Here is a 25,216-nt window from a genome sequence, read left to right on the forward strand (position 1 = left end):
TTGTCAGCAGTTCAAAACCACGAGCAGCTTCAAAGGAGAGAAACAGGGCTTTATAGTCCCCTAAACAGTTGCTATTTGAAATCCTCAGAGGGTCACAATGAGTCTGTCTTGACTCAATGGCAGGGCGTTTGTTTTTTTGACATCGAAATGAACAAAAGTGAGAAATGGAGATTATCCTTCCTCAAACTATGCTCTTTGGAGTTCTTTTTTTCAAAGCACCCTTTGCATTTGCTATCTGTTTTAATTTACTGGGAAAAAAAATTTTGTACATCTAAGATATTTATATATCTAAGGAAACTTCCATTCTACTGCATAAAGCTAGGCAAGACTGTACTCATTGTTTCAATAGAAACAGTAGCCCCCTTAAGGACATCAATGCAGTCCAAAGAAAACTAATTTGCTTAACCCATCTTGGTTATAGCATGTTCAAGAGGACAAGTTTGAAGGCTGCCTCAATGAACCCTACTTCCCTGTTTTTAGGCAGATGATTCTGAGAAAGTTAATGAGCATTAACATCATACTGAAAAGCCTTTAGGAAAAGGGAAAGCTTGGAAAACGTGTAACTACTCACAGTAAGTAGTTCTGCACACATTGTCCCTGCCATCTCAGTTTTATTTAGGGTTTTAATGATGACTTATTTGGAATTAGACCTCCATGAGATGTGGCTAAGATATTACAATTTATAACTAAAGCTGCTGGTAATTTGAGTTTAAAATAACTATTTTTATTATTGGAAAATATTTACATTCAGAAAAATCACATTGTGTAGTGGTTAGGTATAATTGTTTTATTTCTGTAAATTTAATAAATCCTTTTTTGACGACCAAAGCATTGTTCTAGCATCCAGAACAGATAATAGACTAAATTTAGAAACTGGCTGTTATATTAGTTAGTTAGCCTTTTTACCTTACTGTTTAGGTCTTTTTGGCCTTTATAAAGAACTTCATTTCAGTATGAAAATAAGTAAATCTTTGAGTAACCAGCTTTGTCCCACCAGGTGAAGATATTTACTTTATTGCATATTCACTAATAAATAGTTGTACTTAACATTTTTCTGTGTTTAGAAGAGACTAAGATAATTTTTTTTTAATTGACAGCATAATGTATTTACCATATATATTTTAAACAGCCCACCCTTCTTGGGACTCTAACAAAAGTAATTGTTGCTGTTAGCTGACACCTAGTCAATTCTTACTTAGGATCTACCACGGGGAAGACACTGTCTGGTCCTGGGCCATCCTCACACTTGTTATGTTTCGTCTGTTGTGTCTTTCAACCTGAAGAGCTCATCGCTGACACTGTATCTGATAGTGTCCCTCTGCTGTTCATACGGGTCCTGATTACCTCCTTCACTCCTGGCTCTTGCCTGTAGCGAGATTCCACACCCCTTGCTACTTCTCAGAGTGCTCCTTTTAACTCAGCAGGATGGCAATCCAATTAATCCTTTTCACAGTTAAGCGCAAATGAATCCTATCAGTGTCTTCCCCACCTTCTTATCCAGACCCAGAAAATGTTGTTTGGTAGTAGTTACAGAGACTTTGGCTAGAAAAACTACTTTAAATACCTTATATGATCGTGTATAAGCCGAATTTTTCAGCACATTTTTAATGCAGAGTTTGTGGTAAAATTAGGTGCCTCAATTGATATCTGGGTCGGCTTATGCTGTAGTACATATGGTAATTCACTTCTTGAAAGATTATTTGAAGAAATTTAAAATTCCCTTATTATATTTCAAGGTTTTAAGTTGTTAGGTGCTATTAAGCAACCCAATGAGTAATTCTGTCTCACACAATAGAAAAAAAAAATTGCCAGGTTCTGAACCATCCTCCCAACTATTGCAGTGTTGGAGCCTACTATCGCAACCACTGCCTCGTTGACGAGCTTCCTCTTTTCCACTGACCAAGGCATGTCCTTCCCAAGAGACAGGTCTTTCTTGATAACATGTCCAAAGTCCTGTCCCCCACCGTCCCCACCCCGACCCAGCCTGCGCACACACATACACACATATCCTCACTTTAAGAAGCACTCTAGCCAAATCTCTTCCAAGACAGATTTATTCATTCTTCTGGCAGCCCATGATCGATTCACTATTCATTGTCAACCCCACAGTTCAGAGGCAACAATTATTGGTCATTGTCAGCTTTCACATGCAAATGAGGTTATCCTAGTAAAAAGAGACCCTTGACACTTTCAACCTTTTTCTCCACTGTCTTGGTCTTTAAGATTGTCTAATTCACTTACCACGAATTTATATTTTGACAAAATAGTATGATTGCAGTCCAAGTGTGAGATACCTGTTTTCATGTAGTTAAAGTTTATCATACGAGCAACAGTTTTATGTACAAACTAACTCTTAACTTAAATGGAAAGTCACTTCTGAAGTTCCTTTCTCGCCTAGATTATTTCACAGGTCAATGTTGGCACTCTGATGGGACTGATAGATTGATAGTATTGTTTGAACACATGAAACTTGTCTATTTTTGTTCTAAGTGAACAGAGATCGCATAGAGAAAAGCTATCATATTTTAAAGATAAGCCGATAACAAAAAATAAATGATACTTATTACACGGTGTCTTCCAAACATGGAACACTAGCCACCTGATTCAGGATATCCTAAGGAGCGTATAGAAATCCCGGTTTCAGGACTCTGCTCTGGACTTCAGGCAATAAAATCGCTTGGTGCAGCTCCTAAGAATCAGGTGAGCTTCATGTGTTGTGTGTTTTTTTCCTTAAGGTCAGATAGAATGGCAGCTGGTTATATGTAAAGACTTATAAAGTATAATAAAGAAGCTTCTAGCATATACAAATACTAAAGCAGTTTATATCATGTCAGGAGTAAGAAGGGAGGCCTTCTCAAAAATGATCTCATAAGCATTCGTTGGCAGAAACCTGGTACATTCCCAGTGCACTCTGACTGGACTTACATTAACCAGGCCTTCTGCCCCCAGAGAAGGACGTTTTGTAGATTGATTTACAATGTTTTGTTATCCAGCCACTTTTGGGTGGAAGACAGAAGGCAGTGCTTCTGTGAGGCCTTTTGCCACTTCTGTGGTTTTTTTCTTATCAACTTAAACTGTCTTTATGCAAAATTTTCTGATGTTCTAACACATTTCCTATTTTATCCTCATGTGTCATACAAATTGATTGAATATAAGGATCTGATTTCCAGTTAAATATTTTTGAGATTTCAAAATATTTTTCTTGGTCAGCAGTATAAATAAAGTTCACAGTTTATGAAAAGTATAGTAACCACATCCATTTTGCTCTGTTTTTCTTTCCTATCTTTTAAATGATCTTTTGTGTTATAATTCATATACATCTAAATATTACCCACTGCCATCAAGTTGATTCTAAGTGACCCTATAGAACAGAATAGAGGTGCCTCTTTGGGTTTCTTAAACTGAAAACACTTATAGGCGTAGAAAGCCTTCTCCCTCTCCTGCAGAGCACCTGGTGGGTTTGAACTGCTAACCTTATGGTTAAGAGACCAAAAGGTAACCCAGGATTGCTTATAACAAAGATATGTATAATAATTACATAATACAACATATAATATGTATAGTAATTATAAATTACAACGTAAAATAAACACATATGAAGGGGTACCCCCCCCAAGCCAGAATTCTTGTCCTGTTTCGTTTGCCTTTTAATTATCAGCATCTTAGGTAAGTGGTCTGGGATTGCGTGTCACTGTTTTTATTTGCTTGTGTTTTCATAATGTCTATGTTAAGCTTCGTTCATGTACTTTTGGGCCATTTGTATTCCTTCTGTATTCAAGTTTATTCAAGTCCTTTGCCCATATTTGGATTGGGTCGTTTGTATTTTTGTTAAGTCATAGAAGTTCTTTATTTTGGATAGTAAATTCTTGTCAGGTAAATGGTTTCCAAAAATTTTCTTCTGGCCTATAGATTGTCTTGTCACTTTGTTGTTAAAGTAAATTATTGGCTGAGCAAACATTCTTAATTTTGATAAATTTCCATTTGTTTATTTGGTCTTCTTATGTCTGCTTTTTTTCCTTATAAGTGTTTTATTGGTTTAGCTCTTATTTTTAGATCTTAGGTACATTTTGAGTTCATTTTCATATGTGAAATTTTTTATTAGAAAAGTTTCCTGTGATAAAGAACATTAGGTCTATCTATAGTACCCTATAGTGAATAAAATGAAGGGATAGAATAACAGCCCATTAACTCTCACATATTGTGTTGCCATGAGCAAGGATTCCAGATTGCTTGACACCCTTTCAGCCAAAGACAGAAACCAGGTTGAGTCACAAATTCTAAACTGATTCTGCGAAAGGTAGACAAAAAAGAAACAGTGGGGTTTGTTACCTTCAAAGTGCTTCAAAAATCCACAGAAAAATCAAGCAATTTATACACCCCAAACTATGTTGACAAAAAGCAGGTTTTGCAGTGATTGCAGGAAGCAACTATCTACACCCACATTTCTTCTGGGGTTACCAGACCACCATCCCCTGAGGCATCATACCCCATTGTTTATCTAAATGGGGGATGCTTTGTGCATGGTTACTTATCTAAATGGCCTTGCTTACTGCCTCCCTGAATCAGATTATCCCTACTGATTAAACTCAAAAGGAATTTTTACTGCAAAAGAAAGAAAGGGCTGTTACAGTTTGAATTTCCAACAAACTAAATCTTAAATTATGGTATATTTCTAGTATTTTGATTAACTGAGAGTTAACATTTTCACCTTTTCTATCAATAGTTTTTTTAATGTGAGTACAACTATAATACAATATTTATTTTGTTGTATATAACTAGCTTTCAGCCTTGTGATTATATAAAGTTATGTACTGTGTTTTATTATGTGCAACTAGTTTTTGCTCTATCAGGGATTTACTTTGATATTCAGTAAGCAAAGGGGAAAATATATATAGCACATGAATGCATATTATGAATGAAATTATCCTTAAACACCTTTATATAAGGTATCAACTTTATAGATTTTAGTAGATAAAGACCTCTGTGATTGCTGAATATATTGATCAGAGTCAATGAATATTGACATATTTATATATTTATGTAAGCATTGTACGTGCATGTGTATCTATATATTTGACCAAAGATGGTCCCTCCCATGGAATAGAAAAACTTTGAATGTTCTTTTAAGTATTTGGGGGGAAAGGGATTTTTTTTTTTAGGCAGAAAAAAATCTAGAATTATGCCATAAGTAAAATAGCAAAATTAAGTGGACTGTATAATGAAAAGTAACTATGTAATTATTCTGGAGAAAATATCAGATATACTCACGTATAAGCCAAGTTTTTCAGCATATTTTTAATGCAGTTTTTGTGGTAAAATTAGGTGTCTTGGCTGATATTCAGTCAGCTTATACTCGAGTATATATGGTAAGTAAATAAATCAATAAAATTAAGAGACAGTGGGATCTATAGGGCTTAGATAATGAAATATTTGATCAGAGTCAGAAGGTTCGTTTGAGTGCACAATGGATGGTTACACTATCTAAACCTCAAAATGCATAGACTCTTCTTTGGTTTTCTGTATTCAGTGTCCAATTTTCTTACACATATCTTTGCTCTTCAATACTATAGAAAGGTCCTGTGCAGCAGATTTACCTAACACAGTGTGTCTTTTGACCTCTTGACTGCTACTCCCATGAGCATTGATTGAGTCTGCACATGGCAGGTTGTTGATAAGGCTTCCTCCAATCCTGATGCGACATTCTTCTTCAGAGAACCCAACTTCTCTGTTGTTTGATCAGCATTCAGACTGAACAAATATGGTTAGACATATACCCTTGAAACACTCCTTTCCTGACAGTAAACCATTCGGTGGTCCCTTGATGACAAGACTTCTTCTTCCAAACTTTGGACATGTTGTCAAAAGAGACCAGTCCTTGAAAAGGGACATCATGTTTGGTAAAGTGGTAGGGCACAAAGAAGAGGAAGACCCTCACTGAGATGGATCGCCACAGTGGCTGCATCAATAGGCTCAGGCCTAGGACCCACTGTGAGGCGGCACAGGAGCAGGTGATATTTCCTTCTGTTGTGCATGGGGACGCCGTGGGTCAGCGCCTGCTCGACGGCACCTAGCAACAAGAACAAAACCGAAAAGCAAATTACCAATATGACTGGAGTAATGTTCATAGAAGACAATTTAAGTGCTTAAATATAGGACAGATGTAGAAGTCAGAAAATGGGGACAGAAAAGGCCCCATCCGCCACTTCATATTCACCTGAAATATGAAGCTGGAGAGAGAAATGCAGACAGGGTGGCAAATCTTTGATTGATTGTGTAGCAAGGTTAATAGCAGGGTTTTCCTTGGGAAGGAAATATAAGGAGATTGTTGAACAGTATATAAAACTGAAATGAACTAATTGTTTAGCTGATATAATGAGAAGACTGTATTGGAACATCAATGTACCAATGTCATAATACTGAGAATAATGCAACTTGGGATAAAAAAAATTGTCACTGAATAATTTTCCCAGGAGAATATGTGTAAAAACCACTAAGGAAGGCCCTTGATGTTTCTTGTTCCATTAGTGAGGGGCATACGATCCAAAAGAAAGGACCCCTTAGAGATAGAGTGGAAATCTAAGATTGCTTAAGCAGAATATGGAGTTGAAAGATTATGCTTGTGAAAAGAGCATGTGATTATTAACCATGTTGAAGAAAGAAACTGAGCTACAGAGGCAGGGCAGGGTCCCAGAAGTATGGAAATGAAGTTTTCATTTGACTCAGGTCAATCTCTGTAAAGAAGTATGTGCAACTGAAGCCTAGAATAACTAGGGGCTGAGTGCAGTGTGTACTAACTGGGAGTGAAAGTTATTAATAAATTTGAAACCAGTCAAAGAAAGAAATGTAGTTTCATGTCTTAGACTATGTCAAGGAGTTAATAATATATTACTTAGTAGCATCTGACACATAATAGGTGCTCTGAACACATTTAGTAAATGAATAAGGGTACTCTCTTTTATACATACTTAGCCACTTGGCAAAGTGGCATCTTATGAACATGAGAGTTTATTCATAAGTTCTCTTAGAGAAAAAGTTACTTCGAAATATAGACTAGAAGTTGAATGACAAGTTGTTTCTGAGGGATGCAGTATGCATTAGAAAATTGCAGTGGAATCTAGAAGTAGGGAGGGATATTTCAGGTTATTCAGTAGCCCAACCCTCTTATTACATCGATGTGGATTTGAGGCCCAGTTTTGTTAAGTGCCTTTCCATATATACATCAGGGTTCAGTTCCAGGAAATTGAAACCACTCTAGCTATTTTAAGCATGAGAGGATTTAATATACAGAAGTAAGTGCATTTGAAATTGTTGGAAATAATGGAGGAGGAGTTTCTAGCTTGTGGATCCAGAAATAGTTCCCAGAATGACGCAGCAGACTGGGCCCACCAGGCAGCTGGTAAATGGAGCCTTCAAAAAGTTCATGGAAAAAATGCCATTATCTTTCCATTTCATTTTCCCATGAGCATCCTAAATTAGCCCCCTTGGACATCTCTAAATCAGAAAAGGGGGGAGGCACAGGGTGCCACTGGCCCTGTGGAAGCCAACAACTTGCCATTCTAGACGTTATCTGAGGGTAAGGAAACTTCCACTGCTGTAAGACACCTGACGTCAGCACCCACACAGCCAGTGACTAGACTTCAGTTTCTACCACGAGAAAGCTCCAGTTTCCCAGTGTCTCCAAAATCACCTTTGCTGCTTCTGAATTCCTAATCCCTCGTATGTACAGCTAATTGCTTTACCCCAATTCTCAACTGGAAGTACAACAGCAAATATATTTGGAGACTATAGTTTCAGCTTCTAAAGGCATACATCCCCCAAGGAATCAGGAATGGAAGCTGATGACAAATTACCATCTTTTCCACTGCTGTTTTCACGAGCAAAGAACTAACTACCGCTCCTGTTATTGCAGTATCTTTTTTTAAACCGGAGGACAAGCCCCCAAAAGAAAAGGACATAGGCTCAGCCTGTTCAGGCACAGGAACTTGTGCGGATGACACAGGACCAGTGGTTCCTTCTGCTGTGCACAGGGTCACGATGGGCCAGAGCCTCCTTGATGGCCTCTGTCAACAACGAAACCAGCAAGAGGCCTGTGACCACTTAGTTCAAATAAGGACATATTTGAGAGTGAAAAAAACATTGCTATTTTTTCTAAGACGACCCACATGACAAAACTGTCCTTGGGAAACTAATCCATAGCCTGCTAACATTGTTGATGACTGTGCTTCAATAACCCTTGAAACCCACATCTCTCAACCCAAATCTCGACTTATTTTTTTTGTTCCATCCTAGTTGAAGTTCTGTTCCCCAATTTGTCAGTCATTTTCGGGTCTTCCACAGATATGTGCATTGTCTAAAACTCTTCCTGTTTCTCCACTTGTCTCACTTCTGGGGATTTTTGGAAATGCAGCTCAGATATCTCCTTCTATGCTAACCCTTCTCAGATTCTTCCTGTTCGAGTGCATTGGTTCTTTCTCAGGAAAGGGGAGGAAGGTAGGAAGGAAGCGAATAAAGAAGGAATGCAAGGAGAGAGGAAGAAAGGAAAAGAAGGGAAAGAGAAAAGGGGGAAAGTAAGTGGTTATGAACCATTTTGTCATCCTGAAGGGTCCCTGGCGGGACAGTACGTGTGGGTTGGGCTGCTGTAACTGCATGGTCCATCGTTTGGAAATCACCAGCCACCCAGGGCGAGGAAGGCAAGGCTTTCTGCTCCCATAGAGTAATAATCTCAGAAACCCACAGGGGCAGGTCTACCCTGTCCTAGAGGGTCGCTGTGAATCAGAGGCAACTCAATGGCAGTGGGTTTGGTTTTGGAGTAATTCTGCCATTCTATTTGTGATATTAATTTAAGTATTAAAAACACTTAAAACTACTGAATGGGTTGAGATATGGACTCACAAGCTCACTTAGAAATAGCCTTTGCTACCTGTGGTTTGAGTGTCCCTTCTGACACTTCAAGTAAATGTCATTATTTCTGTTTTTCATCACTCTCACCAGTGAAATGTTTTCACTGCCACATGAACCTATTGAATGTGTCATTCCTTAAAATTGAGTCAAACTTTTTTTTTTAGTTTCTTGAACTAAAAGTGAAAAAAATAAGAATCTTTAAAATATAAAAACAACTTTTCCTCTCCCTTTTCCTCCTCTTCCTTTTTTCTTGCGACTCTTGGAGGATAGTTTCCTGCTTTCAATATTTTTACAGTACCTTTTTGCCTTAGCCAGCTTTTTTGGGTTTTGTTTTCATTGAATTTAGTTGTTGCTGTTGTTCTGACTCATAGTCACCCTACGTAACAGCACACAAGAAAATATGTACAGGAAGTCATTTAGGGAATGCTAAATGGCTTTTTAAAATTTTAAGTTCTCCGTAATATTCAGAGTTAATCTTGTAAGCCTAAGCTTCTAAGAGTCAGTGCTTACTCAAAATGACCCTATACATGACAGAAAAAAGCACTAACTACTCAGTCCTGCAATGTCCTCACAATTGCTGTGTTTGCGCCTTTTGTTGCAGTCAATGTGTCAGTCCTTGGACAAGGGTTTTCCTTTTGTTTTACTGACCCTCTTTTTGACCAAGCATGATGTCCTTTTTCAGGGATGGATTCCTCCTGATAACATGTCCAAATACTTGAGATCAAGTCTCCTGAGCTAAGGAGCATTATGGCAGTGCATCAAGTCCCTTACTTACTGCATTAGGCAAATCTGTTGCACAAGACTTTCTTGAAAAGCAAGGAAGATTATATGGGCTAAATATTGAATGATGCAGGAAGCATCAAGAGAAGATAAAAAGAATACACAGTCACTAGATCAAAAACGAATGATTTGACAGTCCACCCTTTTCAGGAGGTAGCATATGAGCAAGAACCAGTGATGCTAAGGAAGAAGTTCAAGCTGCACTGAATGTATCAGCCCAAAACAAGGCCAGGAATTGATGGAATACCAACTGAAATGTTTCAATAAGCTGATGAAGAGCTGGAAGCACTAACTCATCCCTGCCAGAAAGATTGGAAGACAGCTACTTGGCCAACTGACTAGAAGAAATCCTTATTTGTACACATTCCAAAGAAAGGTAACTCAACAGAATGCTCAAATTATAGAACAATATCATTAAAATTACATGCCAGTAAATTTTGCTTAATATCATCCAACAATGGTTACAGCAATACATTGACAGGGAGCTACCAGAGGTTCAGGCCTGATTCAGAAAAGGACATGGAACAAGGGAGATCATTGCTGGTGTCAGAGGGATCTTGGCTGAAACAGGAATGCCAGAAATATGTTTATTTGTTTTTTATTGACTATACCAAGATATATAATTGTGTGGATCATAACCAACTCTGGATAGAGAGCCTTAAGAAGAATGGGAATTCCAGAACACTGTGCTCTTGAGGACCAGTTGCTAACTTCAAGATATACTGAGAAAAGATTGAAGTTGTCAGGATTTTGTCTTGCTTTGATCTCCAATCAATGCTTTTGGAAGCAGCAGTCAAGAGATCAAGGATACATTGCATTGGGCAAATCTGCTACACTAGACTTCTTTAGAGTGTTGAAAAACAGAGAGGTTGCTTTGATGACTTATGTGCACCCGACCCAAGCCATTGCACTTTCAATTGTCTCATATGTACGTTTGAATTGTGGTTCTGGAAAAAAATCTTGAAAGTACCGTGGACGCAAAAAGGACAAACTTATCTGTCTTGGGAGAAGTATGGCTGGAGTTGTCCGTAGAAGCAAAGATGGTGAGACTCATTTCACATGCTTTGGATACATTGTCAGGAGAGACCAATATCTAGAGCAGGACATCGTGATTCATAAAGTAGAGCAAAATAGAGCAGGGCCTGCAACAGGGTGAATTGGCACAGTGGCTGCAATGATGGACTCCAACATAGGGACGGTTGTGAGAATGGCATAGAACTGGACAGCAACACATGCATATATGCTTATATATACATATATAGATCTAGAAATCTCTTGCAACAATTTTCAGTTGCCTCAGATTCATGTGACACTTGCACATTGAATAAGGAGACTGAAGAAGAACAGATACATATGAATTGTTCTGGCGACAACTTTGCTCTAGTTCTTGAATGCTCCCTCACCCCAATATCATGATCCCAATTCTACCTTACAAATCCAGCAAGACCAGTGCTCGCTTCAGCTGCACATAGACTAACGTTGCAACGACACAGGGAAGATTAGCATGGCCCCTGCACAAGGATGACACGCAAACCTGGCTAGACCAGGGGATGTACACTGGTACAGGTAGGAACTGGAAACACAGGGAATCCAGGGTGGATGAAGCCCTCAGGACCAGTGGTGAGAGGGGCAACACTGGGAGGGTCAGAGGAAGGTGGGGTAGAAAGGGGAAACCAATTAGAAGGATCTACATATAACCCCCTCCCTGGGGGACAGACAACAGAAAAGTGGGTGAAGGGAGTTGTCAGACAGTGTAAGGCATGACAAAATAATAATAATTGATAAATTATCAAGGATTCATGGCAGGGGTGGGGAGGGAGGGGAAAATTAGGAGCTGATACCAAGGGCTCAAGTAGAAAGCAAATGTTTTGAGAATGATGATGGCAACAAATGTGCTTGACACAGTGGATGAATGTATGGATTGTGATAAGAGTTGTACGTGTCCCCAATTAAATGATTAAAAAAAAGTATCATGGACGGTTAAAAGGACAAACCGATCTGTTTTGGAAGAAGTAAGGCCAAGAGGGCACCTTAGAGGCAAGGATGGGGAGATTTCATGTTACATACAATGGACATATTGTCAGGAGAGACCAGTCCCTGGAGAAGGACAGCATACTTAGTAAAGTGAAGAGACGGTGAAAAAGAGGAAGGCCCTCAAGGCGATTGACACAGTGGCTGCCACAAGGGCCCAAGTATAAGACTAAATGCAAGTGTGCGTGGGGCGGGCAGTGCTTCATTCTGTCGTGCACAGGGTCACCATGGTCCACACGGAGTCAAGGGCCCCTCACAACAACAGCAACCTACCTTACAACAATAAAAATGAGTTTGTTAGTTTGTTTTTTATTTCACAGTCATTCTTATGCTTGGGCCCACTTTTACAACCTGTGGTTTTCCTTTTTCACTGCCCCTCTACTTTATCAAGCATGCTGCCTTTCTCTAGGGTGCAGCGTCTTCTGATAACATATTCCAAGTACATGAGACAAATCTCTCCTCTTTACTCCTAAGGAGCGTTCTGTCTGTACTTCCAACAAGACAGATGTGTTGGTTCTTTTGACAGTCTGTACCAAACCAAAACCCAACTCATTGCCACCGAGACAGTGCCGACTCATAAAGACCCGCTAGGGCAGAGTAGAACTGTGCCTGTGAGTTCCAGGGACTGTGCGGGAGGAGAAAGCCCTGTCTTTCTCTCTTGGAGTAGCTGGTGGTTTCAAAGTGCAGACCTTTCAGATTGCAGCGTAATATGTAACGCCTGTGCCACCAGGGCTCCTTGGTAGTCCAAAAGACTTTCAATATTCTTCACAAGCTTCAAAATTCAAATGCATCGATTCTTCCTTGGTGCTCCTTATTTTATTAGGCTGGGTTGACTATAGAAACAAATCCAGAGATACTTGTGTGTGTAAGAGAGAGCTTTATATCAAAGAGAAGTTGTATATTGAGAAAACATCGTAGCCCATAGTTCCAGATCAAGTCCATAAGTCTGACATTAGCCCATATGTCTGATACTAGCCCCCGAATTCCTCTTCAGACTCACGTAGCACATGCAGTGATGTCGAATGTAGGAAGACCCCAGGCTGGTAGGTGATGTCTTGTGGATCTAGTTGGGGTGGAAGCATGTCAGTACTGGTGCACGTCTCCATGTGTCTCCAGCTCTCTGAGTGTAGCTCTTCAACAGGAAGATGAAGGCAGAACGAGAGAGAGAGACAGAGAGAGAGAGAGAGAGAGAGAGAGAGAGAGAGAGAGAGAGAGAGAGACTCAGAGACCGACCTCCAGGGAGAAGAAGAGGAAGTTCCCAGAATCTTCATGAGAAGGCTGTGCACACAAGGAGACACCATCAGGCTGTGCCTCATTGACAGGCTAGACTCCACCCCTGCACTTACTTACCAAGTTGACATGAAATTAGATAAGTACCACACTCATTCATTGTGCAAATTCACATGCATATGAGGTGATTGAAACTCCCATGCCTTTGATCAATCACACTAATCCTCAAAGTCACATCCTTGCTTGTCCACACCTTCAGTAGCTCTTGTGCTGCATATTTACCCCATGTAATATGTCATTAGAGCTACATATCTCTATATAGATCAAACTGACTATATTTTTATATAAATTCAGTAAAATGTTATTTAGTAGATAGAGCGATAAGTAATATGTGAAGGTGTGAAATTATGTTATCTTAGGTTTGCATATTTACCCAATGTAATATGTCATTAGGTCTACATATCTCTATATAGATCAAACGGACTATATTTTAATATAAATTCATTAAGATGTTATTAAGTAGATAGAGCAATAAGTAGTATGTGAAGGTGTGAAATTGTGATATTACCTTAGGTTCAGTTCTTTAGAAAGGTGAAACTGTGAAGCGTACACACAAACCCCTCCTCCTCCCAGATATGTGGCTTCTTCAGTTGTGAGGCTAGCAACTCCTCAGTCTGTGGGTCAGACCTCAGGCTGAAGGCTTCACCTGATTCATGTAGCATCAAGAACAGAACAAATTAAGGTTGACAGGTGAGACAGTCTGAGTATTTGTAATACTGTTAATATTGTACCAGTTAGAGGGCCTTGTTTTCATTTTTCTTCTTCTTTTTTAACAAAATGTCAAAATTTCATTGTTGGCAAGGACAGCATATATTGATAATAACAATAATAACAGCTTATTGGATGTCAAGCGCTGCCACGTGAAGGAGAATGGATAAAGAATCTCAGTACGTGCACATGATGGAATATTGTGCATCCATTAAAAACCGAGGAAGCCACAAAGACCACGTGGCATGGCTGGAGCTGGAGAGCCTTACACTGAGTGGAATTAACCAATCACCAAAGGACAAATATGATATGAGACCGCCGCTATAAAGGAAAAAAGCAAGATGAAGAATTTCATGCCAAAGGGAACATACTTTGGAAATTGTCAAGTTGGGAAGGGTGAGGGAGAGAAGATAAAGTCGGTGCTATCTGTGGTTCCTGCTGACTGCGGTGCAATGGAGGACAGGCGTCCACAACAGGAAGAAGAGAACCCAAGGAGCAGATTTACTGGGAGTGTTGATTAGTCCTTTAACTGTGGAGTCTAAAGTGAAGTTCTGAGATTTAACCCCCACCTAATTAACAATAAACAATTAACAATCATTAGAGAAGTAAATAAATGATTCAATAATTTATAGTCAGTACATCAAGTCATAACATTTTCCAAAACTGGCAAGAAGACAAAGTCAGTCTCTCAACTTCTCTGTGATTTGGGAGGGAAAGCATTGAATTGTTGCTTTACTCACTTGTAAATTTATGACTTTATGCAACTGCCTAACTGTTCTGAAGCCTAATAAGTAGTTAAATTCTATAATATATGTAATTTTTTCATGTGCTCCTATTGAGATAACAAATATGTTTGGAGGTTCTTCTCAACTGGAGACTCCCCTCCCCTTTTTTCCAGCGAATTCTGTTTACCACCAATCACCTTTTAATGCTCTGCTTGGCTGCATTCAGCTCACGGAAGCACTTAGCACAGCAGGACACTGACATGGTGGTACCGAGAGTGTTCAGTGCCCAGTGAACACAGTCACTCAGCCTTGACTTCCCTGCTCCCTTCCACTTATTCCTCCCAGTCCTCTTAAGCAGTAGATAGATCTGATATGGGGTGTTGGGACATGATTAGCATGATATGTTAAATTATTTCCATTTTTATGCTATATGGGGATAATGATAGAATTAGTTATGGAGATTTTGTTACACTGAGTCAGCTTTTAAACTACAAGGCTTTAAAAAAATTATTAAAAGGTGTGTCCTAACAGTTTGCTAATGTGATCTGTCTAAACTAGCAGTTGTGAAAGTGATCCAATCTATATATACCTTTATTGCTATATAGTATTAATTCACCTCTCCTCTGCATATAAATTCAGTACAGTGGTGGGGATCACAAGGTTAACTCCTGCAGAGTATATAGTCTACCTATTTATTAACTACCTTGTATTGGTACTCAATAAATATGCATGAAGTGCAGATCAATGCAGAATATAAACTTGTGCTTTTCAATTTTGCATTTAATTAAGGTTGTTATTGAACAAATTTATCTTCATTGTATTTTTTCATGATTTTAACAGAAAGTGAGCATTCTATATTACCTTCTCCCTGTATTTTTTCTGCATCAGTGCTTTTCTGATCATTTTAACTCCATTCTTGGGTGGTGGCTATTAGTAATTCATTTCCCTCTTGACTAATACCAGATTGTTTTTCTCAGCGCTATTTTAAAATAATTATGCTGGCTATATTATTTATAAATTCTAAAATAGTTTTTTAAATAAAGACTTTTCTTATCAGAGATATAGAAGCAGTAGTTTTAGTAGTAATAGTAGTAGAAGTAGAAATAGCAGTAGCAGTAAGTGCTATTTTGTAAATTCACTTATTACCCCCAAGCACTTTGTATATGAGGGGGTACCCCCCTCAAAGAAAAACTGGAATTATGCTTGGCAGAGCAGAGCACTGTAGTATGCATTTTGTAGCATGCATTTTACCCCCCTAGGTGAGCATTGAGCAATTTGCTCTGAGGTAGTGCACCCAGTGGCATCACCTGAGAAGGTTCTCTCTGGTTAAAGAATTTTTTTGTAAAAGCAGTTCTTTCTAATCTTTTTTTTTTTTTTTTTGTAATAATTGATTTAAGAGAAAGGTGTGTGACTGTGAAATTTTGTTTCCTGCTCTGGAAAAATTCTGGAGAAACTGTTGTGATGTTCAACACATCTTACAAGAACAACACTATGGGGAAAAAACTCAAGCATATCAGTGGTTTTCTCATTTCAGAAAAGTGAAATGTCGCTTGATGACAAACTTCATTCCGGACTTTTGTCAACTTCCTGAAAAGACAAAAATGTTGACTCATAGTGCATTTGGAGTTCATTCCACCAGGTCAAACTGTTAATCAAGCTTTCTATTTAGAGGTTCTGAAAAGATTGTATAACAGTGTGCAACAAAAAAGGCCTGGTTTGTAGCAAATGGGGACTGTGTTTGACAGTACGACATGCACCTGCTCACACAGCCATCTCAGTGAGCCAGTTTTTGACAAAAAAAAAAGCATGCCTCTCTTGCCCCATGCACCTGACTTACCTGATCTTGCTCTGTGAGACTTCTTTTTGTTTCTGCGAATACAGAGGGGCATGAAAGGATAGCGATTTGACAACTTAGAAGAGGTGAAGAGAAAACGAGGGAGGTATTGTAAGTCATTCAAACTGATAAGATTGAAAAAATGTTTTCAAGAATGGAATCGCAGATTTGGCTAATGTATTAAGTGTAATGGGGATTACTTTGAAGGCGATAAGGCTGTTTCGTAAAAACATTTAAAAACATAGCTTTTGGGGAAAAATTAAATTTGGGAGTTACCCCCTCGTGGTGTTTTATCATTGTAGTGTTTTATCATCATTAACTCAGTCCCTCTATAAATCTGAAAAGTCACTATTGTCCCATTTTACAGATGAGGAAATTGAAGTTCACAGACTTTAGGCATCTCAATAAAGTAAGTTCATTCTGCTGGGATGGGAAGTCAGATGTGTCTGACCCAAAAATCCATGCAACCTATTCTTTGACAATGACATGATAAAGCAGGCATGTTTAGGAAAATTCATTATGAATGAAGATATTTCATAGCCCCTTATCTCTTTGTATTTACATTGATGTGCATAGTTTAAAAGTGTCAGAAACAATGTCATTGTATTTCCTTTGAATGTTTGAAATTGTTCACTTTAAGAATCAAGGGAAAGAAAATTGAACAGAACAGGGGGAGACAGGTATAGAGGGATTCTTGATTTAGTAAAAGCAATGGTTGAGAGGGAAAAATAGCTTTTCTCTCCTTCCCAGGTTCCCCATACATCAACAAAAAGAGTTTCTCTTTTATTACAAGAAACCCACCTGTTCAAGAAAGGATGTAAAGATCACACTAAGGTGTGCTGCCAGACAGAGCAGAATGAGCCATCTCTCTGAAACGAATATTCGGTTCTTGGTTCATATATCAGGTTGAATGATATGATAATGCTGCTATTATAGTTCTATTGGATGTTGTCTCTAACAATTCCAGCTAAAAGAGACATCTTTTAGAACAGGAAGTCTGTGTATGATTTTCTTATTTGCACACTAACTATCACAACCTTTCTCATTCTCAAGTCTGTGGGAAGACCTGAGGCGGAGGAGGAAGGCGGGCAGGCACGGTGTCTTCCCCTCAGCACAGCTTACAGCTCTGAGGAATCGACCTCTGCGGACAGTGTTCTGTTTGATGTGGGTGGTGGTGAGAGTTATTTCTGTCTTGTGGAACCAATGTCATTCCCCGATGAGGAGAAAATTCCCAGCTAATGAACTCAGAGTTGGGTTTGGGTCAAAGACTCTTACAATCTAGCTTTCAAACCTAAATGCTCCTATTCAGAGGGAATGCCCACACTGTTGGGAGTGGGTGTTGCTGTTTCTATATAATTTTTAAGCATGGAAAAGGTGTGAGGGGGGTTGTACTTCCACTGCTTCTAATCCTGTGTGGCTTGGGCTTGGTCACCAATCTTCCTGTTCAAGAGACACCTTTTCCCCTAGTTCAACTTGGCTGAAGCCACAGAAATGGAGAGGAAAATGCCTATTCATTAACACTTGCCACTGATTCAGGTGGCGTACGGATCCCAGTGCAGCATTAAATAAAACTCCATATAAAATATAAGTCAGAATTGGTTCCATCAAACTTGTTTTTAGATATGTAGTGGTTTTAGACATCAAGGTTGTTTATAAAATGAAATTCTTTCCAGGTTTATAGATTTGAAATGGAAATGAATATACTGTCCACTTTATACCAGCACTTTTGAGTAACCTTATATTTTAGGAGATTTTGTTTTCTTAAATTCAATAAAACCTTTGCTTTATCAAAAACACAGTAATATGAAGACAGATAATATAGGTCATTACAACATAAAAGTGTCTCTCCATATATACAGATATAACTATAATTCAAATATCTACTTGAAAAGTAAAATATTTCTATTCCTTGAGCTGCTTGACATAAAAAAGAGCTACACTTTATGCTTCCTCAGATACAAATAATTCTCAGATTTCCTCAGATAGAAATAATTCTAACGGTGGTTGTGCACACTTTCAGGTAGATAGCCAGATGATGGCCGATACAAACAGAAAGACATATATTGTCAAATACCTTCTACCTACTTCTTTTTTAACAGAGTTCTCAAGAAACCTGTAAGCAGAAGAAATAAAGTAGGCCATAAGATAAGAAATAAAGTAAGATAATCATACTACTAAATGTTGTTGGCTGCCATGCTATCATGTGATTTTTAATTGAAGGCTATTGGAAAGAGGAGCCATTTGAGTGTATATGTGCTAGAAGAGTTATCCTCAGTGATTACAGTAACTCAACCAGTGCCGTGGTTACACTGTTATCATATTTCCTATGATTTTTAGTCAGAATATCCATTTATTGAATATCAGCCAGTCTGGGTCTGCCCCCTGATTACCATGCCCTGCACGGAGAAGAGCTCAGCAGAAGATGAAAGCATGCTTGCCCTCCGGGCGTGCTCAGTTTGGATGATGGCATTCTCTGTACAAGGGTTTTATTTTACCTAAAGTGTTCTATGTTGAACTGATCCAATATCTGTCTGATCGTATGTTCACATGACTTAAAAAACAGACTGCAAAGCAGCCTCTTGGTGATTATGGGTTATCATGATGGACACCCGAGACAACTTCTTTTTCTTTTAAATAAATTATTGGAAGGCCCATTGGGAAAATTGAAATGCCTTGGCTCCTTTTGTGTCTTAGGAGAGTCGGACCTGGAAACCCTTGGTGATCTCGGCAGCTTTTACAGCAACATCGAGCAGCAGCTGAACGAGACAGTGAGACACCGCAGACACGCAGGAGAAAACGATTACAACATCGAAGTGCTGCTGGGTGTGGATGACTCTGTTGTCCGTTTCCATGGCAAAGAGCATGTGCAAAACTACCTCCTCACTCTGATGAACATTGTGAGTAGCCACTCCTTTCTGAGACTTGTCTCTCTTCACATCCATTGCTCTTGGTTTGGCTGGTTTCTTGGGAACCTAGGTTTGACCTTCTATTTCAGTATCCCACCTCTACCCTGCTCAATTGCCATAACTGCATTGTCAGAATGTTGATCTACAGATTCAAAATGTAAAAATGAAAAAGAAAAAAGGAGCATGGAAAAGTTTTAGTTTTTGATTGATCAATTAATTTCTTTCATCCCCAAGCAAGGACAGAAATCATGATTTTAAAAAGATCCCATGGAAATGGAACATAAAGAAGTAGGATTTTCCTCTTCTTGTTGGGTAGGCAAAAATCTCTTAGGACTTTGCCCACCTCTCTTAATGTAGACCATATGGAATAGAACTGTTTTCTTATTGTTGTTTTCCAGCATCATTCTCCATCCCCAGAGGATAAAGTATAATACATGTCTGATATGGCAGATTCTTATTGTCATAATTTTGGACAAGTGTGATTTAGCCATCATAAGGCTGGAGATAAAAATCCTCAGATCACATTTGACTAACACACTGTTGTGCTCATATACAATAGTTATCAAAAGGCTTTCCAGATGTCTCCCCCTTTCTCATTTATGAATTAACCACAGTCCAAAGAAATTTAGCAAGCAAACTCAAATTTATATTATTTGGTTTATCATTTCTATCTTACCCAAATCACAAATTAAGACAATCAGTAATCTGTAAACCACATACTTTTCAAAACTATTTGAGATATTGGTATACACTCTATGTATTTTAATTCATAGCAATACAAACACGCATTGTATTGAAATATTTTGTTTATTGGCTATTTTCCCTCTCTCATTTTAGCATTCTGCCTCTGTCTCAAATGTTTGCCTTTGATATTTCATTTAATTCTCTGGGGGTCATCTTTTTTATAAAAATGGCACGGAGTCCCTATCTGACCTCCTCTGGCTACACAGGTAGAAGAAGAATCCAACTTCACACAAGCCTAAAGCTGATTGCCCTAAGGCAGAAGTCTGAGCCGCCTCTACCCTCCATCTTCCTTGACCCTGTGCATGGATCTGTTCCTCTGGGGACACTCTCCTTTTCTGCTGTGCTCAGTCATTCATTGCAATAGCCACAGATAACTGACAGACGAAATGCACAATTGGGGTTAATTTTTTAGGGAAGTTAACAGGCTCCCAAACGTTGGGATCAGTAAACAGTAAGGATACAGTCATTGGGTGACAGTCATGCCTCTCTTCCTCCAACAGCCACGGGTCTCTCTCTGGTCCTCAGCTTCTCAGCCATTTGTTCCCTTAGTTCCTGCCTCTCTTGGTCAGGACGCCTGTCAGCATTCCACCTCACTGCCACATGGTTTTGGGTCTCAAGTGTACAGCCAGTCCCTCTGCTCAATGCCTCTGCCATGTTAGGGAGGGATGGATTTCCGTTGTACTCTGTTGGAGATGGTTCTAAAACCTTGATGAGCTCATGATTCTCTCTGTCTCTGCATTTGAGATGGTTAGCTCAAAAGAACCACAGAGGAATGCCTTTGATAGGAGGGGTCATTTTGCCTTTCAGACTACTATACCTACAAGGAAAGAAAGAATGGTGACTTGATTCACATCTCTAATAAAGTAGTTACTCAGAATATCTCCCACCTTCATCCTGGCCATTGGAATAACAGAGAGCTCCCTTCAATATGAGACACTAATCACAAGCACAAAGCTAGAATTACAGCACATCCCAAATGAGATCATGGCGAGCTAGAAGGCCACATCACGTAATTGACTACCTCTCAAGAGGGAAGGGAAAGAACAGAAGTCATCATTGGTATCCTAATAAAATTACTTCATAGAAACTTGAGGTCAGGAAAATTGAGTTTTTCTCCTAAAATTTAATACTAGACATTATGTACGAATGATTATTATCTCTTACATTGGTCATGTTTAAAAATTTTCCATGGCTATCTAGCACCATGGTCATAACACACCAGATTTGAGGTTTATAGACACAAAGGTGTTACATGTCAAATATTTTGAGACGGAAATTAGTAAGTAAAATCTACAGCAAAACAATTCTTACTTTGGCCTGATTTGTGGAGAAAAGTGTCACTATGTCTAAGAGCACGGTGCTCTTTAGTTTCATCGGTTTATCTTTTCCTTACCTGAGGAATCAACAAAAAGATTCTACGTGTAGTTTACCTGGTTGTTGATTTTATGTTCTTAATGAATCCAGAAGAAGGTAGTTACTTTACAGTTCTCAAATATAGGAAGTATTTCTGGATCCAAATAATTTGCTTTATGATTTCTCTTTAGTTTAAATTGAATTTTGAGTACTTTTTAAATGGGAAACGTATTAATTATTTGATTTGGGGGGGAGGAAGGTCCTTAAGTTATTAATGGTTAAATGTCTATTGAATAAATGACCAAATAATGTAGGACTAGATATGAACAATCTTTGGATGCATAGGTTTTGAACTTGGGACAACAAGAAATAAGTGTCAAATGAAAGTTTTTCGTCACTATAACTATATAATGAAAGCAGTGCTTAGGAAGTAAGTTAACAATTATTAGGTTTCATAATTATTCAACTATATTACAAGATAGGAAGTATTCACATTTTTCTAGAGGAAACAGGATTTTAAAAATAAGTGAAGTTAAGAAACTGTAAAAAACAGTTTGTAAATGAGTTTTAAATAATCAGAGTGTGGTGGTGGGAATGATTAAAATGACAGTGGTATTAGGTGGAGAAGCTATCTGGGTTAGGAAATTCAAATTATATTTAGTTCTCATACCGATATACTCAATATAAGTATAGCCAAACTAAATTCTTAAGTACAGCACATTTTATTTCCAGAATCATGTTAAATAGTTTTAGTTTATCTACTATTTTAAATTAGCTTTGGTCATTGCCACCATTTTTGGCTGTGATGTATGCATTCTATTTCAGGGCCATATTGCCTCAATGATATTGAGGACTGTGCATAGGAATGTGGGAAATTTGATAGGAAATTTGCCATGCAATTCTGAAAGATTGGGCACAGGATAGGCAGCTCACTAAAACACCTTTCACTTGGTGAAAGCCAAGTGTATAGTTTGAACAAATCCCCTAATTTTGTGTGATTCCCTCAAAGGGGAGGACTATACTCTTCTAATTCCCCACTTCGCTTGTGAATAAGTAAAGAAAAGAATTGTCATATTTTATTTCCTTTTATTTTTAACTCTATTTTATTGATTATGAGGATTTTCTCTCTCTTTTTTTTCTATTTCCAGTAGTGGGAATTTTCATTGATTAATAATAATTGTAAAACAACATGGACTGTTTCCCATTCTTAGATTCTTGACAAGTTCTTATTGTTTCAAATAAGAAATATGTAAAGTATGTTACATATTGCATATATTATAGTAAGAATCCATTAATTTTATTATTTTGTTATATGACTACCTTCTACGAAAGCAGTTCTCAGCTTATGACGTGAGGACAGGTCTCATTCTATGGATTCTGATTTATTGCCCGCTACGTGCCAGGCCTGCTCCTGGAAGCAGCAGTCAGGAGCCCAGACCACACATTGCAGTAGGTAAAACTGCTTCAAAAGACCAAACAAAATGTTGAAAAGCAAGGATGTTCTTTTGAGGATTAACGTGTGCCTGACTCAAGCCATGGTATTATCAATTGCCGCATGTGCCTGTGAAAGTTGGCCATTGAATAAGGAAGACCAAAGAAGAATCAATGCATTTGAATCACGGTGCTGGTGAAGAATATTGAAAGTACCACGAACTACCAAAAGAATAAACAAATCTATCTTGGAAGAAGTGCAGCCAGAGTGCTCCTAAGAGGCAAGGATGGCAGAGCTTCACGTCACAGGCTTCGGACATGTTCTCAAGAGAGACCAGGCTCCGGAGAAGGGCTCTCGCTGGGTAGAGAGGAAAGGCAGTGAAAGAGAGGAAGGCCTTCAATGAGGTACTTGGCACAGTCGCTGCAACAGTGGGTTCAGCTATAAGAACAATTGGGAGGCTGGCCAGGGCTCAGCGGTGTTTCCTTCTGTGGTACATTGGGTCTCTGTGGGTCACAACTGACTCGAGAGCACTTAACAGCAGCCAGCTCTTCTGGGGGCCCTGGGATTGCAGTGCTTTGCTGCTCACCCAGAGTTTAGTTTAGCAGTTTGAACCCACCAGCTGCTCTGTGGAAAAGAGAGGAGGCCGTCTGCTTTTTAAGAGATGCTAGTCTAAGAAACAGTTCTACTGTGTCCTATGGAGTCAGACTATGAAGCAGGAATAGACTGTCCACTTAGGAGGTATTGGCCGCTGAAACACCTTATGGAGAGCATTGAAACATTTCACAGAAAACCCTATGAATCGCATAACAATGGTCAGGATGACACAGGACTGGCCGATGTGTCCTTCTGCCTTAGACAGGGTTACTTTAAGTTGAAGCCGACTCAGCACCGAACAACAACAACAGGAGTTGCAATCAACTCTGGCAATGAGTGTTTTTGTATATAACTCCCCAGAGAAGTCTTCTCTTGTTTATTTTGTTCTACTTTAGAAACCAACCTTTAAATCAGCCTTAGATGAGTACTGACTATACCTAAGACACAAAGTACACAAAGTAGAATAAGACATAGGTATATCCCGTACCATGATCAATGTCTTGATAAGTAAAATGTTACATGAACCAAAATCAAATGCATACCTCTCAAGTGAATTCTGGTTCACAGCAATCCAATGGAGAGAGCAAAACCATTCATTTCCATCTGGCAAGACCTAGGGAAATATAATCTAGGAAGTGATAAAGTATTGGGCTGTGCAAATTGAATAGAATTTTCTAGGCAGAGAAAACTTTCCAATAAGGTAACCACATAAATAAAGTCACAGATACAAAAAAGTACAAAGTATGTAATGTAAGGAAGGCAGTGAATAATTCCTAGAGGTTGAAGTAGACTGTTTTTGGTGATAGTAACACCGGGCATTTATGGAGAAATTATTATGTGCTGGCTAGCAGTTTTAAATCACCAGCAATTCTGGGGGATATAAATATCACTGTAGATTACAACCTTGGAAACACACGGGGTCTGTTCTGCCTGTTCTGTAGAGTAGCAATGAGTTGGAATCCCCTGAATGGCAGTGATTTGGGTTTTGGCTTTATTATGTGCTAGAGGAATCCAGTTAGTGCAATGGTTAAGTGCTCAGCTGCTAACCCAAAAGTTGGAAGTCCTCACCCACCCAGTGGGAAAAAGAGGTGGTTGATGATTCATTCCTGTCAGTATTACAGCATAGGAAACTCAGTAGGGCAGTTCTACGGTTTCAGATGGGGTTGCTAAGAGCCAGAATCAACTTGGTCACACCTGACAAGAAAAACTGCATGCTCAGCACTGTATTAAACATTTTGGGGGTATCATTCACTTGCTGCTCACCTGTAATACAGTGGATGCCTCTTTGGTGGCACAAATGTTCTGCACTCTAGAATTAGTCGTTCAAACTCACCAGTATCACACTAGAAAAAAAATAAAGTCCTGATGATCTACTGTTAAAATTATAGCCATGAGTTGGAATTGACTTGACAACTAACAACATCAACATAGTTACACAGATGCCAAATGAAACAGGTGCCAATTGTGTCCAAGTTCATATAAACTCATGTACCATGACTTTGTAACTCTTCTCCAAATTTATATCCCTCTTTCTGGTGGAAGGGGTACGAAAGCGGGGGAGATTAGGCCTTTTAATGTTCTTAAACACTCACTACTGTCTTTTCCATTAGCAGCCAAATACTTAGTCATTGCACTACCAAGAGTTCCTTGGATTTTTTAAAAATCATTTTATTAGGGTTTCATATAACTCTTATCGAAATCCATACACACATCATATCAAAATCCATACACACATCAATTGTGTAAAGCGCATTTGTACATTCATTGCCCTCATCATTCTCAAAACATCTGCTCTCTACTTAAGCCCCCGGCATTAGGTCCTCATTTTTCCCCCGCTCCCCCCTTCCTCATGAGCCCTTGATAGTTATAAATTGTTATTTTTGTCATATCTTGCCCTGTCTGACGTCTCCCTTCACCC

General features: G+C 38.8%; 1 protein-coding gene and 1 non-coding gene across 2 annotated transcripts in view; both read left to right on the forward strand.

Moving 5' to 3' along the window:
- The window catches only part of ADAMTS3 (ADAM metallopeptidase with thrombospondin type 1 motif 3), a 326,092-nt gene that overhangs the window by 222,164 nt on the left and 78,712 nt on the right, over positions 1-25,216 (forward strand). Inside the window, exon 5 of the mRNA XM_045284278.1 lies at positions 18,964-19,166. Coding sequence (XP_045140213.1) covers positions 18,964-19,166 — 203 coding nt within the window. The remainder of the gene's footprint in view (positions 1-18,963; positions 19,167-25,216) is intronic.
- On the forward strand, positions 11,131-11,237 carry LOC115873365. Its single transcript, XR_004048370.1, has one exon. It is a non-coding gene; the product is annotated as a U6 spliceosomal RNA (small nuclear RNA).

This window comes from Echinops telfairi, unplaced genomic scaffold, assembly GCF_000313985.2.
Source record: "Echinops telfairi isolate 266 unplaced genomic scaffold, ASM31398v2 ScPeMD7_7468;HRSCAF=8506_0, whole genome shotgun sequence".
Lineage (NCBI taxonomy): Eukaryota > Metazoa > Chordata > Mammalia > Afrosoricida > Tenrecidae > Echinops > Echinops telfairi.